Raw genomic sequence first — 18,522 nt, forward strand, 5'->3', positions numbered from 1 at the left:
TTTTTGATATCTTAAGACTCATGTTATAAAATAATGTTTGCTTTTCCAGAAATGTATCTCTGTTATGAAAATTTTAAATCAAAACATTTACAGTGCCTTAATATATAGAATATGGTAGGAATAAAACTGATATCATTTAGTATTTTTATTTCAGTCACTTAATTAAATACTTAAGACTCAATTCGCTAAAATAGTAGAAGGCAGACAAATAAGCAAGAACACAAACAATATCTAAGAGAAAACACAGGAACCAATCTGTTGACTGCTCAGTCTCTTAATGGCTGCCTTCATCTCCTGATTCCTCAAAGTATAAATAATTGGATTAAGGAAGGGGGTGATTATAGAGTAAAACACAGACAGAAACTTATCTACAGAATAACTATTGAATGGAAAAGCATAGATGAAGATAGCGGGGCCAAAGAAGAGGATCACTACAGTGATGTGAGCAGAGAGTGTGGACACAGCCTTGGAGGAGGCCCTGGAGGAGTGCTGCCAGAGGGTGACGAACATGATGATGTAGGATATGACCAAGAGGATGAAGCACACCAGGGACAGGAGCCCACTGTCCACAATCACCAGGAGCTCCAGGATATAGGTGTCAGTGCAGGCCAGCTCGATGACCAAAGATAGGTCACAGAAGATGCTGTCCACAACATTGGGACCACAGAAAGGTAAACCCACTGTAAAAACCATTTGGCTTGTGGTATGAATGAATCCAACTGCCCATGACAGCACCAGAAACCCAATGAGCATCCTGAGGTTCATGATGGTCTGGTAGTGCAAGGGCTTGCATATGGCCACATACCTGTCGATGGCCATAGCTATCAAGAGAGACATCTCACCACCCCCAAAGAAGTGCATAAAGTACATCTGGACCATGCAGCCCCACAATGAGATGGTTTTGTGTTTTCTAAGGAAGTCTGCAATCACTTTGGGAGTTCCAACAGAGGAAAGACATAGGTCAAAAAATGATAGATTTGCCAGAAGGAAGTACATTGGTGAGTGAAGGTGTTTATCAAATATCACAGAGATCACTATGAGAAGGTTCCCCACTACTGCGGCTACATAAACAAGAAAGAAGATAACAAAAAAGAATATTTGAATTTCATGGGAATGAGAAAGTCCAAGCAGGATAAACTCAGAAATACTTGTGTTTTTACTTAGGATATCCATATATCTACTTTTGTGAGTCTGTCAGAAGTTGCCTAAAAGAGAAGAAAACACAGAAAGTCACAGAGAATAAGACAGTGTTCCTATTCATTACTTCTGCATTTTACTTTATCATTTATCCAGAGCATCAACCCTTAAGTCTGTCTTCATGTTTGGCTCCAGATCAGACCGTGGTTGAATTCTTAATTTATTATGAACATAAAGAAGGACTTTGAAAATCAATAATGAAGTACATTTTTATATTTGAGCTTTGCAGAAGTTCATTGACTGAAACATTCATATCATATCCTTTCTTCAGTATGCACTATAAAGTTTCATCATTGTCACATTAAAAAGCAGTGTTCAAACAAAATGTGCATTGTATATTACTGAAAGTAATCATAATAGAGAATACTCATATCATTAATGTAATGTTTAATGTTAATACAGTTACATTGTTAATTGAAATTAAAGTCAATATGTCAGGAAAGACAGAGGTTTTAGACTGGAATGATTCCTATTGCCTCTATAAACATTAATGTTATTCAGCTTATTTATCCAACAAAATAATTGCTTGCAAGTGTTTTACAAAACTGTATTCAAAAATCTGAATATGATATTTCTATTTAGTACATATGTCTTCATACATCAACCATACACAGAAATTTCAAAATCACCTCCTTAAGACTAGGATGTACCAAGTTCACTATTATTATTGTGTTATCCAATTTTTATCAAAGAATTTGAGAAAAAATAAGAGAGATGAACCATTAATTTTGTTTATTAAAAGAAAAAGAAAAGACAATACCACAAAAAATGTAGATGCACTGTACGTACAGTGTCATGAAAGTTATTGTCCCTTCTGGATCTTTGTTTCTTCTCAATTATTTTCACAAAGTCTTATTTAAACTTAAGATTATTCAGGATGAATTAAATCAAAAACATTGTGCCAATGACTGAGGCGGACTCGGTTAAGTGAATTAAAAAAAAAAAAAGGGCTTACATTTAATGAGGTCAGAACTCGATCTACTTTAAGCCATAAAGTGCAGAGCCTTCCCTTTCCCTTGATTTAGGGCTGCAATACAATTCTTATTAGAGGTCTGTGAATTATTTCTAGAACTTTTCTTGTGTTTATCAGAATCTTATAACCAGACCAAATAATGATTATTAAAAAAGAAAATTAGATACGTGGGAATTTTTTTTTTGTAAATTTTAACCTGTAAGTCACATGATTTAAATGTGAAAATACACTGTGTCTCTAGCTAACCACACAAAGCATGCAATTACATACTCTTCCCTTGCATAGCTAGCATTAAGGCAAATATCTTATCAGAAGTGTCCCATATACCAACCATTATATTTCACTCCATCTTCCAGAGTTATGTAAAAATTAAATGAGCAGAATTTGAAAGTGGAAATGTCTAATTATTCTCACTGGCCACCAGGACTTTTTGATTGTGCTTGTACTCTTGCAGTAAGACTATCAGGTGCAGTTATTTCCTCTGGACAGTCTATATTTCTAGGAAGTATATAAATAGTATACTTGCAGGAGCACATGAACCTCCAAACTATTGATTATTTTCCAGTTGAATTAGTGTTTAAATATTTACCCATTTTTAGACTGTTTCTTAGAGATGTCAGATTTTCTCTCATGTCATTCCTCTTAAATTCTAATGAATATAACAATGGTATCATGTGTGGTAATATGTTGTGACTATCTAAGCTATGGATCAAGCATTTTATGCTTGCAGTCTTGTTATATATCCAGTATTAAAAATTATTGCATGCTTTAAAGAGTGTAGGTAAAGATTCTTATATCATGTGACAATATAAAACCATTCAATCTAATCAGTGTGGGCAAACAATTTAAACACAACATCTCTTTTCTAAAGATTACTTATTCAGCTAGGAGTATTCAATTAATTTCTTAGCACCCATTATAAAATGTATTTTTAATATTTTTTCAATTTGAAACAAAGTCAATTTATTTCCATTTAGTTAGCTCTTTTCAATCCCCTCATTCTTTTAGAAATTTGGCATTTGTATTTATTATTTAGATACACATTCCATTTGTAACTTCAAATAGTGTGGCATATGTAGTTTAAAGGTAGGGTAATGTGTAAGGGTCAGGAAACCTACCAGGTTGCACTTGGACTTTGGAAGTAACAACTTTATGAAATCCTGAAATGCTTAGTCTTCATCACCCAGTAAACTTGTCTGCTCTGGATTGAAAAGAGTACAGTATTTAAAAGTATCCATTGGTAAGGGACATATAGGAGAAAACAAATTTGATAGTTATTAGATCCCTCAGAGACTAGTGGTAAAAATACACTGGGGATTTTTAAAATATCCTTTTGCCATTTCAGAAAATGTGATTATTTTTATGGTGAGAACACTTAAAATACAGTCAGTAAGAAATTTTTAAGATGATAATATAAATTTTAAACTATGGTCTCCTGGGTGTATAATAAGCTTTTTAAATTTATTCCTCTTTTATTACAACATTTTGTGCTCTTTAATTAAACTATCTTCATCTCAGCCTCTGGTAACCACCTTTCTACTCTGTATTTCTATTTGGTTTACTTTTGGGTTTCAAATATAAGTAAGATCACATGATATTTGTCTTGCTGTGCCTGACTTACCACATTTAACATGATATCTTCCAGGTTCATCCATGTTGTAACAAATGACAAGATTTCACCTATTTAAATTCTAAATATTATTTCACTGTGCATATATACCACATTTCTTTATTCATTTGTTGATAGACACTTATGTTGATTTTGTATCTTGGCTATTGTGAATAGTGCTAAATAAGCATGGGAGTGCAGAAAAATCTTCAGATATTTTTCTTTGGATACATAGTCAGTTTACAGGTAAGTGGATTATACGCAGCTCTATTTTGAATTTTGAGAAAACCCCCATACTTTTTTCCCATTTAGGTTTACTAATTTACATGCCCTCAGTATTTTCCATTAATAGTGTATAAGAGTTCCCTTTTCTCCATGTTACTCTCATCTTTTTGATAGCAGCCTTTGTAATAGGTGTGAGGTGACATCTCATTTGAGTGAATCCTGATGATTAATGATAAAGGAGATTTTTCGTATACATTGGCTATTATTTTTATCCTTCTTTTGAGAAATTTCTACTCAGATCTACTGCCAATTTTTTAATTATTTTTTCTTAACATTGAGTTGTTTGAGATTTTTATACATTTTATCAGATGTGTATGTGTTGCCAATATTTTCTCACACTCTAGAATATTTTCTTACTTGAATTCTTTGCTTTGCAGAATCTTTTAATTTGGCTCAATCCTTTTTATTTCTGTTTTTTTTTCTGTTTGTTTTCCTGTGGTCATATTCAAAAAAATATTGGCCAGAGTGATATCACAGCATTTTCTTTATTTTTGTGTTCTAGAAGTTTGAAAGGTTCAGCTATTGCCTCTGTATTTTCTGTATCTCTGAAAAACATATTGTACAAAAAAGAATGTAGACTTACAGAAGCTCATGGGACTGAAAGACAGTGTATCACTATTTAAATATTTCTAGATTAATAAGTGTTTAAGTAATTACCCATTTTTTTACTGTTTTCAGGAAGATTAAATTTTCTCATCTGTTGCTCCTCTGAAGTTCTAAGGATTGTAATGAGATCACCAATATTTTATAGTGGTTACATTCTGTGATTTTCTAAAGTATTTTATCCTTACAGTCTTATTATTTATCTAACTTTAAAAAATGGCAGCCTAAAAGAAACTTTTATTTATATTATATAATATAACATTATAATTATTCATTAATGTTTATTAATAAATGACAATAATTTAGAGAATAATGCAACATATCTTTGTACAAATCTCTGGTCTCAACATTTTCATCAAACAATCAATACATTATTTTGTTTTATCTGTGCTTATTTTTTTAAAATACTCCTGTTTTAAAATGACCTCACTGCCACCAGCATCACTCCTGCTTGAATAAAGCTTAACTAATACAAGCATTGGTCCCTGAGGCATATCACAGACTCCTTGTGTTTTGGAACATTCTTAGCACTCTGATGGGCGCTCTTTAAACAGCAGAATCACCAACAATAACTGTAAATACATGGAAAACAGTGTTGTGAATAGACTGTGAAAAGGACACTTGTTACAGGAAAAGAGCTGAAAGAAAACTCAGTGTCATTTTGTGCCACCTTAGCTGGGAGTGCCCACACAGGGTGTTTCAAGTATTTTTGTTTTTGTTTCTGCTGTTCTCTGCATGTCCTCAAATCACTCCAAAAGCATAACAGATGTTGACTTGGGGTTTCAGATAAATTTCCTGAGTAGGCAAATAAACAAATATGGAACCCATGAACAACAAACAACAACTGTATTTATTTTATTTCAAACTTTCCTTTTATTTCAACTTTTTTCTACCTATTTATTAAGTATGTGAAAGCATTCATGCTTGAAGTTTAGCAATTCCAGAATTTAAATGAAGCTTTTAATGTTTATTTTTTGTAGTATATTTACTTTTCTATATGTTTTTTTTTCTTATTTCAGACACTCTTTCTTTCTTCTGTTTAGCTGTTTTCAGGCAAAATAATCCTTTTCAAAACTTGTCCTGAATTTTACATTTAGAAGACTTCCTATTAGTATTTTACAGGATTTCATAAAGATTAAACATATATCCAGAGATTCTACTCGAAGTATTAGTTTGACCAAATATTTTAATATATTAGAATCATAGAACACTTAAATTCCTTGTTTATTGTTTCTTTCATTGTTCATGACTCTTGTCATGTGCACATACAGACACACAATATGTATAATATGTATATATTACATACATGCTGTATTACTGTACGTATGTACGATAAAACCTTTAAAATACACTACTGTTTGTACTGTCAATAGTCAGTCTATACTTATTTACATGTATCAACTTGACAATTAATGTATTCTTTCATTTAATTTATTGTTTCCTTTTAGGATTAGGGTCTCTTTACTGAAGAACTACTCCTAATACTGATTTAGTACAAATTCCCAGACAACAGATTTTCTGTCTAAAAAATGTCTTTCTCTTAACTTAAACGGTTTTCTTTATCTAATAACAATTATTTGACTTGTTTTGTCATCTTTCAGCAGTTTCAAGGTATCATTGTACTCTGATTTCCATGTTTGTTTTATGGGGAAAAGCTATCCTTATTGTTTATCCTTTCAAGTCAATATGTGCTTCTTTCTATCAGAGGCTTCTAAGAGTCTCTTTATCATTGACTTTTATCTGCTTTACAGTCATGTGTTTGGGTCTTTTTTCTCAAAACTTTATTATGCTTATGGACCAAAGACTTGTGGTCCATGGTCCATGTTGATTCCGTTTATCACTTTATGGAAGTTCTCTGCAAATATTGCATCTTTCCATTTTGTCTTTTTCCCACACTACTTGGATGTCAACTATATATAGGTAGGTCATTTCCATTGTATCTTACATATTTCTAATACCCTTTCCTTATTTTCCTTTTTATCCAATTTGCATTTCATTTGAAATTTTTTATTCACTTTATTTCTAGCTAACTTTTTTGCAGTTTCCTGTGTTTAATCAATTTTAAAGTCGTGATGAATTCTTATGTTAACAATTTTTAATTAATAGAATTTTAGTTGATGATTTCTTGAATTATAATTTTCTGTTGAAATTATTTTATCCTTTTTTGGGGGGGACGGGGTTTGAACTCAGGGGCACCGAAAAATTATCCACACCCCAACCTTATTTTGTATTTTATTTAGACAGGGTCTCACTGAATTGCTTAGTGCCTTGCCTCTGCTACGGCTGTCTTTGAACTCATGATCCTCCTGCCTCTGCCTCCTAAGCCATTGGGATTACAGGCATGTGCCATGTGTCTGACCTTTTATCTTTTTTATACATTATTTTCTGCCGTTTTGAACACAGTCATCATAGTTAGTTTAATATTATTTTCTTTCATACTCTGGATAGTATAGAAATACATACAAATGATTTTTTTTATTATATTTAGATAGCATACTAATATTTTCCAGTGATTTTTTATTATACTATGAATACAATTTTTTTAAAAATCATAAGTTACATAGGCACTAGATCATGTACTAATTGCAAAATGAGGAAGCTAATCTTCTTAACTCAGAGAGTCTCAAGTGTGGGCAAACATTACCTCTAGTAGGTTGAGGTCAGAGATGCTACCCAGCAACCTACAATGCCGAGGGAAGCACCTAACAACAAACCATTAGAAAGCCCTTGTTCATCCAAAGAAGACTGTAGGTTGAAGCTGATTTCCAGTCTTCTTAAGACAGAATCCAACTTTGTCTTCTCCAAAGGCATCATGGATAAAGTCTTCTTATAACTTCTGATTGACTTAGTAAGTCTTAAATTCAGAAATCAGGGAAGTGGCATAGGGACTACAGGATATAAGGTTTCCATTCTATATGGAGATATCTACTATCGACTAGTGCTAGAAAAGCTCTGAGCAATTTTCCTGAGTATTACACACAGTTTCAGTTTTGTGACCTTATAGCCTGAAATGGGAAAATAATTGCTGTGTTCTGCATATTAATAATTGCTATGAGGACAGGATTTCTTCAATTGACCAGTTTGCTGTTCATATATATATATATTATATTATATATGTAACTTGATTCCAAGTTCATAGGCTGCTTTTACAACCCATTGAACTATTTCAAATATAGGATACTTGGTATTACCCCTATCCAAGCAAACAAAGAAACAAAGAAAGAAATTGAAGTGGTTTAGTCATCTATAACTAAATAAAGATTAACATACCAAATAGCCAACATAATTACATTCAGGATGAAATCATTTGAAGGGAACTCAAATTCCTCTCGAAGATTAACAACAACAGTGAGGAAAATCACAATACTTTTCAAATTTAGGAAAATTTTGAAACTAATTAAGGCACCATAAAAAAAACTTAACAGTGTGAATTTTTTCTGCTTAATGAAATTTTATTTCCCATATTCCTCCAGAGTCTTGAGCCTTTTTCCTTATGACAAGTAGAAAACATTAATACTCTCCAGTTTAATGCCTTTTATGAACTCATTTGAGGTTTAAATGGTGAGAACTTCTTGGCTGAAAATCCTTCAGGAGAGTTTTACCTGCCAACCTCTCTTCTTTTCAATTCTTGCCACTTTCAAATGCTTCAACTCCACTAAGCTACATTGTTATTCTTGTGGTCTTCAAATGTACCAAACTTATAAAATTGTGGATCCTTGTATTAGTCATCCTTTCTTCCTATAATATCTCAGGTAATTGTGTGGTTACTACTTTCAGATCATCTTGAATCAGCTGAATCCCAAGGATTCAGCTGGTTTTATTGACAATCAAAAGCAAGGTATTTAGCACCTCCCCAGTCAATCTAGAGTGTAGCACTGCTGTTGACATTTTTTCCTGATTTAATAGTTTTACCTATATTTATTCACTTGAATATAATCCTAGGACACCTGGATGTAGTTTATCTCCTTCATATGCCACACAGCCTGAAAATTGAAAGTGATTGGTAATAGTATATTTACTAAATGACTCATTTGTTCAGTGCATAAAGAAATAATTTATTTCATTTTTATTGGACTTAGTCTGCTGTTGATTTACTCATGTTTCTACTTCATTTAGAACACCCTGTGCTGACATAACAGCTTTATCATGGAGGCTTTCACTTCTTGGTTGCGAAGAGTATATATTACAGGGTTCAGCAAAGGAAAGATGACTGTATGAAAGAGAGCAACCACTTTGTCAGCTGGGAAAACCCTGAAGGGGTGGGTGTAGATAAAAATGGCAGGTCCAAACATGAGGAATACAAGGATAATGTGGGTGGTGCAAGTGGAGATAGCCTTGCTCTTCCCTTCTGAGGAGTGTCTCTTTATTCTGCAGAGGATAATAGCATAGGAGGCCAGAAGGCCCAGGAAGCACAGCAGGGTGAGCAGGCCATTGTTGGAGACCATCAGGAGCTCCACCACAAAGGTGTCAGTGCAGGCCAGCTTGATGACCTGTGGCACATCACAGAAGAAATTGTCCAGCTGGTTTGGGCCACAGAAGGGCAAGTGCAGGATAAGGGCCACTTGCACAATGGAGTGGGCAAAACCCCCAAGCCACAGAGCCAACAGCAATGCATAGCAGACCCTGGGGCTCATGACTGTTGCATAGTGTAGAGTCCGACATATGGAGATGTAGTGGTCAAAGGCCATGATAACAAGGAGGAACATCTCCCCTACACCAAGGAAGTGCAAGAAAAACAGCTGGGTGATGCAGCCTCTGTAGGAGATCACCTTCTTCTCAGAGAAGAAGTCCACCAGCATCCTGGGAGACACAATGAAGGAGTAGGAGGCATCCAGGAAGGCCAAGTTTCCCAAGAAGAAATAGAGGGGAGCATTAAGTCCAGGATCTGATCCTATAGTAAGAATGATAAGAACATTGCCAGGGAGGATTATGAGGTAGAACATTGAGACTAGCACAAAGAGCAGGATTTGAGCATCTTGAGATTGGGTCAAACCAAGGAGGAATAATTCTGTCACCACTGTGCTGTTTCCTGTGTCCATCACTTCCTACTCTGGAGAATCACAAAAAGCAAATTGTTACCTGCTATAGTCTGTGTGGGCAAAACTACCAGGGGGTGACAAGCAACTTGTGAAGTTTGAAACAGCGGGAGCCGCTTTATTATGGGACAGCAGAGGTGTATATACTTAACTAATTACACACAGCTTAACTTAATTAACATCATCTAGATACAGCAGTCAGTCATTAAGGAATCCTCAACATCTTAATGACTCGCTGGCGTTACTTCATAAACCACTCCTCCTGGCAACGTGCCAGGCGCCATCTTGACTTGGTTGTGGTCCTCATCAGTTACCTGTTATGACCAACCTTTTTCTGTTCAATAGATCCTCTCCTAGTAAATATATATATATATTTGCTACATCCCAAATTAGCATAGTTGAAAGCAACTTATGCCCCATAATTCGCGTGAACCCTGAGTTTACCCTTCTTTCATTCTACTCATTCCTCACCAAGACTCAGGTCTTCTAACTACACTTTCATTCCTATTTAACCATGAGTTTTTTATATAACTGTGCTTCTGTAGGACTCAAAGCTATTTTGCTTACAATGTCTTAGGAATTTACTCACTGACACACAACATAAACTTTAGCAAGATTCTCCATTTTGGGGTTATTGATGACTGATCTTTGTTGTTAATGGTAATTCACTGTTTCTAATTGTCAGAATATGGGCAAAGTGTGGGTCCCTTCTCCTTATTGACACATAACAAAGTGTTTTGTTCAAGTCCTACAGAAGCCCAAGTCCTTGCTTGTTATCTTTCTGTTTGTTTTCTGAATTGCAATGATAATTCTGATGTCATGCTCTGCATAGATAGTCTTATGAATTCTCAATCTAAACTGGTCATCAGGCACTTAAAACCAGATCTGTGCCTTTGACCTGACTTAGAAGTATTACCCTGGTTATATACATGACCAGGTGCTGATCGTGTTTAGGCACTATATCCTGTTCTTAAATTCTAAATAGTAGACCTTTTTTTGCTTACCATATACCTAAAATCTGCTTCTCTGAATGTCAGAATGGTAGCCAAATGATATTCTTCTCACAGATATTTTTTAATAATACAAAAAGGAATTTGACTATCCTAAGTAATATAATTAAAGAAGAGTGCATTGGTATTGGCCATATACAACATATAATATACTCATTCAAGAGATAATTAAATTAAAGTTAATTGCAGTTAACTTTAAATTTGCAGTGTATTTCCTTCTTTGGTCTCATTAGCAAGTGATTAAATGAGTATGTATACCTCTGTCAAAACTAATTAGGAAAGTATTGGTATTTCATTAACTGACACTATTTCATCAAGGCATTAAATGACAAATCATGACTTTGTTTGACTTAATAATTCCCGTTTTAGCTAGGAGAGCTGGTGCATGCCTGTAATCCCAATATCTCAGAAGACTGAGACAGGACAATTGTGAGTTCACAGCCAGCTCAGCATTGTGAGGCACTAAGCAACTCAGTGAGACCCTGTTTCTAACTAATATACAAAATAGTGCTGGGGATGTCAATCAGTGGTCCAGTGCCCCTGAGTTCAATTCCAGTACCAAAAAAGAAGTCACCTTTTCTGTCTAAAGTTTTATCTAAATAAGAGTTACAATCATGTTGGAGAAATGGAGAAATAATATTTAGTCTATATACTAGTCTCTAACGTAGAAACTATTCATTCTGGGATGGAGGGTAACAAGGTAATCTTTTGGAGTGCTGAAGTCAGTGGAATTTCTCTCTTTTACTACAGATGTTTTTTAAAATCATGTGTTTGTGTTACTCTAATATAAAAACATTTAACAAATACATAATTAATACTTTGAGACTACATAGTTCACAGTTGTAGTGGATTATATGGAAGAGAAATGACTACTGATTAGAACAAATTACTGCAATGTGAAATATACAGATGCTGGTTTGATTTTTAGTTACATGTAATACTTTTTAAAAGTGCTATGAAATACACAAATACAATTTGGCCAAAAAAAAAAGAAAAGAAAAGAAAAGAAGAGCAGTAAAATGTTGATACATGATACAATAGGAAGGAACCTGAAAAAGACTATTCTGTATGAAAGAAGAAGACAACACAAAACAGTTGTGTAAAATATCCAGACAAGGAAACTGTTAGAGGCTGAAAGGTACAGTGGAAATTTACATAATGTACATGAGGATATATTTATCCTGATGAAAATGTTTTAGAGTTATATCATGATAATTTATGCACAGTAGCTGTACAAGAATGTTATAATATTATAGAATAAGTGGTTAAAATGCAGGAGCATATATTTGATGAACACACAAACACATAGTCCCACATGCATTAGCAAACATACTCAGTCTAAGAGATCTGAAATATAACAAAATGTCTTTGATGTCCTTAGAAGTATGGTATATTTCTATATGTACATAACATACTGTGGTAAATTTCACTTCCTAGTACCTGTCCTTTCCCTGTACTCATCCCTTTGATCATCTTCTTCTCTACTAGTCTGTCTTATTTTGTTGTAATCTCTTTTTCTCTTCGTTTTTTCTCTCCAGTATCCACATATGAGAGATAACATTTGGCCCTTAATCTTGAGTCTGCATTATTTCACTCAACATTATACTCTCTAGTTCCATCCATTTTTCCTTTAAATGACATAATTTTGTCCTTCTTTATAACTGAATAAAACTTCACTGTGTATATACACCATATTTTCTTCATCTGTTCATATGTTGACGGATATCTAGGCTTGTTCCATAACTTGGCTATTTTGATTGTGCTGCTACAAGAATAGGTTTACATGTATCTGTGTAGTATTTGACAATTTGTTAGCGGCAGTGATAATAGAATGTCAGAGGTACAGGCATAATGAAAGCAGTAAGCCTAGACAGGTTATTTTAGATATGTAACTCATATCTGGGATAAGAAGTCATAGATCTTATCTAGGAAGTTAAATAGTGGTCCTGAATCAATAATAAATATCATAGTATCTGCATTTTTTGGTGCAAAAGAGTAAGATGAAGAGAATACATTAGGTTTCTAATGAATTGTCAGAAATAACGAATTATGCTTATCTAAAGACCTTCATGGTGTCTTGGAGACCAATTCCTTTAGGTCTTTGTCCTCTCAAATAAAATCATAATCTATTGCACATTTTGTATTGATAGTTATACTTTTTTTTTTCAAAAAAAATGTGCTTTGTTACATTCCATTTCTCAATTAAGAAAATTAAATAGAAAAAATATTTAATCATTCAAAATTATGCCTAGTTTTTCTTTTTTTTAATTTATTTTTTTAGTTGTAGTTGGACACAGTATCTTTATTTTAAATTTTTTTAAATGTGGTGCTGAGGATGGAACCCAGGGCCTCACACGTGCTAGGTGAGCACTCTACCGCTCAGCCACAATCCCAGCCCTTCCTAGTTTTTCTTATACATGAAAAAGAACCATGACATTATTCTGAACCACATTAAAACTAAAATAAGGAACTTTAATTTTACAAAGTAAATACAATATTCAGTCAAGTATTCTTTCATTCAAATGTTTGTCAAGTTCAGACAAAAAGGCAATAGGAGGTGATGAAAAGTGAATAAAAGAGGTAAAGGAAAGAAGATGATATTTGTAGGGGTTTCTTTCCTATTAAAGTCTATGCTGCTAATAACTTTGAATATACATAAGTAATCTTCCATGAAAAATATATCTGTAGAGTAGATCCTCAGTAGTAAAAGTTAAATATATCAGTATCTGGAAAGAAAGCACAGAAGAGACAAATAAACAAAAATACATATGAAAATACAGAAATAAAAATTAAAAGAGTGATAATGCCCAAAGAGATGGGTGAACTCAGAAAGTCGTGGACAGATAGAGAGGAAGGGGCTGGAAAAGAGGGGGGGGCGGGGGGAGTATCCTTGGAAAGACAAGTCTTAATTTTGGATTTTTGTGGAGTTTTTATTTCCTTTTTATATAATTACAGACTTTCTTTGGCTCCCATTTCTCAGTGTATAGCATAGTACATTAGAATTAGTTAAAAGAAGTATCTTAGAGCTTTAATAGTCCAAATGATCTCTACCTCTGAGAAACTTTTTCATGTTAGGCAATTTTATAACATTATAAAGATATACTTTAGTGTGCATTCATGTGTAAGCTTTTAAAAATTACTTTTTAGAATTACTAATACTAATGGTACACATTAGTGATACTTATTGTGGTATTTCTATACATGAATATACATTGACTATTGATCATGTCCATCTGCTTTTCTACCCTCTCCCCTAATTCTTCTGCTTTCTTCCCTTTGCCTCCTTATCAATCAGTAATAATTTCTCTCCTGATTTCAACTTTTTCTTTTCATGTTTCTACATGTGAGAGAAAGTACGCTCTACTTGTCTGTGTGCCTTGTTTTCTTTATCATGCTGCTCACTTGTTCCCATTCATTTTACTACAAATGATAGGATGTCATTCTGCTTTATGGCTGAATCACAATCCCTGGCATAAAGACCACATTCCCTTTATCCATTCAGCTGTTGATGGGCCCATACAATGATTGCATGTCTTATCTATTGTAAATAGTCTGTGAACAATATTGATATAAATGTGCCGTATACAGATTGCAGAATCACATCGGTTACACATCCACTGTTTTACATATTGCCATACTAGTGTCTGTTGTATTCTGTTGCCTTTCCTATACTCCACTATCTCCCCTCCCCTCCCCTCCCATCTTCTCTCTCTACCCCATCTACTGTAATTCATTTCTCCCCCTTGTTTTTTTTCCCTTTCCTCTCACTTCCTCTTGTATGTAATTTTGTATAACAATGAGGGTCTCCTTCCATTTCCATGCAATTACCCTTCTCTCTCCCTTTCCCTCCCACCTCTCGTCCCTGTTTAATGTTAATCTTCTTCTCATGCTCTTCTTCCCTACTCTGTTCTTAGTTGCTCTCCTTATATCAAAGAAGATATTTGGCATTTGTTTTTTAGCGATTGGCTAGCTTCACTTAGCATAATCTGCTCTAATGCCATCCATTTCCCTGAAAATTCCATGATTTTGTCATTTTTTTAATGCAGAGTAATACTCCATTGTGTATAAATGCCACATTTTTTTATCCATTCATCTATTGAAGGGCATCTAGGTTGGTTCTACATGTCATTTGCATATTTTTAATTGAAATGCTTATTTTATTGATGTTTGTGTTCTTCATATGTTGCAGAAATTAATTCTCTGTCAGATAAATTCTTGCCAAAGATTTACCCCCATTATTAATAGTCTCTTCAGTCTATTAATTATTCTCTTCGTTGTGCTTCAGAAGCTTTTAAATTTGATGTAATCCCACTTGTCAATTAACCACTACATAAAAATATAACATTGTACGTATGAATGGAACACCAAGTAACATTTGATAGATGTATACGTTCTGTAATGATTACATCAGGTGAAAATTTACCTCCTCAAACCTCATCTTTTCTATGTGGAGAAAACTCAAAATCTTTTAGATGGGACCTTTTTGCTGACTTTGCTCTTACTTCCACTTTGAGTGAAAACATTTAACCTTGACCTTTTGAATTTGGTTTATTTCTTTTTTTTAAATTTCATTATTTTTTTAATTCTTTCTATTTTTGCATCATCAATTGTAGCAGAGACACTGTTGTTTAACAAACATTTGTTCAGACAAATAAGTGGAAGAAATAGTCATTTGTTCATCTGAGTCATACTTCGCTGTGATAAGTCTTTTCCTGGTTCAACATATGGATCTAATTAAAACCTTGCTTAGGGGAAGGGAGGAGGAGAATGAAAGAAAGTTCTGGAAAGGAGATTGAGCAACTAATGTTGTATGCATGGAAGATTAGAGTATTCAAAAAATCCTATTATGTACAATTATAATACACTAATATCTTTTTTAAAATTTTTGCCTAGATTCTGAAAAGATCAAGCACAATATAATTTCATATAAATTTAGCTAAAATGGGCTTCAGGGAGAGCAAATTCCACTTCAGTGAAGAGAAAGAATCCATCAGGTGTCTCATCAGGAGATGAGCTTCAGTAATCGGCATTGAAGGGATATTCTGGCAAATTAGCCTGGTCAGCCAGGACACATATCCTCCAGTTTCTGTTGAAGCTGAGTAAGGTCTCCATCTCATCACTCAATTTGAAGTCAAAGACCTGAAAGTTCTCGAGAATACATTCTAGGGTCACAGACTTGTGGATCACCCCACCACATTCCTCTGGATATGGAACCGGATCAGAACCTGGGCTGGGGATTTTTTTGTGCCTTGCAGCAATCTCCTTGATCTTAGGGTCCTCCAGTAGTGAAGGGTCTTCTGGTTTGGCCCAAGGTCTCTCTGGAAAGTCCAGGAAGATGTAGGCTGTGACCGTGATGCCCTTAGAGTGGCAATATTGGATCAGTTTCTCCTGGGTGAGGTATGGGTGACACTCGACCTGGTTAGTCACTGGTTCATATTTGAGTCCAGGCTTATTCAAGATCTCTTCAATCTGGAAGTGGTTGACATTGGAAACACCCAGAGCTTTCACCAACCCCTCATCCACCAGCTCCTCCATGACCTCCCAGGCATCCAAGAATGTTTCTTTACTGATGAGGTTGTTGCCTTTATCATCTTTGGGGAATACGTCCTTCCCAGCCTGAAATCCCGCTTCACCACCTTCTCTTGGATCTTCTGAGGGGCCACTGAGGTTCAGAGAGGGTTGTTATCTGATCAGGGACAGCCAGGCATGGGTGAGTTCAAGGCATGGGCAGGAATCCAAAACAAGTTTAGAAATCTTAGTAATTTATAGTAAAACAGAAATTAATTTTTCATGACTTTGTGATGAGATGGTTCCCAATCTTAAGATGGAATTAGGCTGGGTTCCTTATAAAACAAAATGTGTATGTGTGTGTGTGAAGAATAAATGATCAGAACTATAAGTTGAAGGTCAGCATTAGTGTGGACACCTGCATGTACATCTTATTTTTTTATGAAATTTATCAGGTTTTAATTTATGTAAAATAAATGAACTATTCCTAAAAATATAGTAAAAGTGTAACAGGGGTTCACTTGATGCTTTGACTCTATCTCTTGTTGCTTTGAAAGTTACATGCTTTTTTTCTTTTTCCCAACCTTCTTCTCTCCGATCTTCTCCTGAGTAATGATGTCTTATTTGGCTCACGGTTCTGAAGTTGAGATGTGCAAAATCAGGCAGCTGCCTCTAGTGAGGTCCTTCTTGCTCTGTGGGCTGTCTGCATGTGATATAGAACAAGCTTTCTAACTTGGGTCTCTCTCCCTATTATTATAATGCAGTCATGGAGGCCCCACCCTCATGATCTGGTCTACCAACCTCCAAAAAGCCCCACTGCAAAATACTATATAGCTTTGAGAATTAATTTCAACCTGAGTTAAGGAGACTACAAATACACAGACCATCACTGACAGTTTCCCTAAATATGGAATCCTTGGGTCTGGTGTTCTCCTCTAAAATTTGTCAAAGTTTTGCTTGAGTGACACTTCCATTTTCTTTCTTTTTTTTAAGAGATTTTGTTTATTTTTTAGGTGTAGATGGACGCAACATAATGCCTTTATTTTTATGTGGTACTGAGGATCGAACCCGGGTCCCACCTGTGCTCGGCGAGCGCTCTAACTCTGAGCCACAATCCCACCCCGAACTTCCATTTTCTTAATGATAGATAATCATCTTCTGGAGCAATACATGGCTGACCAACTATATTCCTACCCAATTAAAACAGTAGAGCTTACAAGTCTAATGAAGAACTTCTTTATTAGGGGTGATTATTTTATAATTTATATATTTCACATTTTTAATTTTAGTAAAATGAGTTATTTCAGTTTGTAATTTAAGAAGCAGTAGCTGCAGTTAATTTTAATAAATAAACCATTTCCATCTTTTCAAGATATATAGCAAACAGACTCTTTTACTCAGGAGAGAAAATGAGGCATAAATGGGACAAGTTGAATTGAATATTTTTGAAAAGTCAGAGAGTTTTTGACAGTGTAACAGAATGTGTGACTCAAAATCTTGTTTTATGTAATAATAAGTTACTAATGTTGAAAAGAGTTGATACCCAGGAGTTTGAAGGGGATGTAAGTGTGGGAAGCTATCTGTGATTTACATGAGGGTGTTCTCCAGGAATGGTGGACAGGGAGATTTTGGTTTGGTATTGTGAACTATCCAACTACCCGTGGCCCTCCCAATAGATTGCCCAATGCATGTGATTTCTATCTCTGCTCTGCTAGGAAGTCCCCCCATAGTAGCTCAGGAGATGGGTGTAACCTGTTGGGAACTGGACAACCTATCTTTAACCTTTTTTGATGAAGAACATTCTATGGAAGGCCTTTGCTATTTCCTAATATAAATAAAGCAGGCGCGGGCTCCATTTTGTCAGTATAGAAGCTTGATCTGTATGATCAAAGTGCCCGTCCTGCCCCCACTCTTGAAATTACTTTCTGTGTTCTGTGATTTTTTGCTGTTTTATTTCTCTTAGCTTTTATTTCTCACCCAGCCCATTCCACCAAGGGGAACCCCGTTTCCACCACCTAAGCTGGAAGAGGGCGAGATATAAATAGGAAAGAAACCCAGAAAGCCTAAATTCACATTGGTAAAGCTGAGCAGATGCTGTTGGTTCAGGTGTGAATTTGGTGTTGGCTGGCTGAAGCTGAGGCAGCAATGCACATCAAGGGCTTAGCTAGGAGGTTCTGTTCTACCTGTCTCTCCCACGCACCTACCTTCTCTGAGCCCCACTATAGCATGTCCTCCACAGTTCAAGTTAGCTCTATGCTTTCTGAAACTTTCTTTCTTCTTTAGTTCTTAAATTCTCATGTG

The 18,522-nt window shown here is 35.0% G+C and overlaps 2 protein-coding genes and 1 pseudogene across 2 annotated transcripts; all 3 read right to left on the reverse strand.

Annotated features, from left to right (window-relative positions):
- Positions 1-231: 231 nt before the first annotated feature.
- LOC107137696 (olfactory receptor 4K13-like) lies at positions 232-1,173 on the reverse strand. Its single transcript, XM_015480155.1, has one exon. It carries the CDS (start codon positions 1,171-1,173, stop codon positions 232-234), a length of 942 nt encoding a protein of 313 aa, XP_015335641.1.
- A 7,606-nt stretch (positions 1,174-8,779) lies between these two features.
- Positions 8,780-9,706, reverse strand: LOC107137697 (olfactory receptor 4N5-like). The gene has a single exon (XM_015480156.1). The coding sequence runs from the start codon at positions 9,704-9,706 to the stop codon at positions 8,780-8,782; it is 927 nt and encodes a 308-aa protein (XP_015335642.1).
- A 6,023-nt stretch (positions 9,707-15,729) lies between these two features.
- Positions 15,730-16,334, reverse strand: LOC107137698 (annotated as a pseudogene).
- Positions 16,335-18,522: the final 2,188 nt, after the last annotated feature.

The sequence above is a fragment of the Marmota marmota genome, unplaced genomic scaffold (assembly GCF_001458135.2).
Source record: "Marmota marmota marmota unplaced genomic scaffold, marMar, whole genome shotgun sequence".
Classification (NCBI taxonomy): domain Eukaryota; kingdom Metazoa; phylum Chordata; class Mammalia; order Rodentia; family Sciuridae; genus Marmota; species Marmota marmota.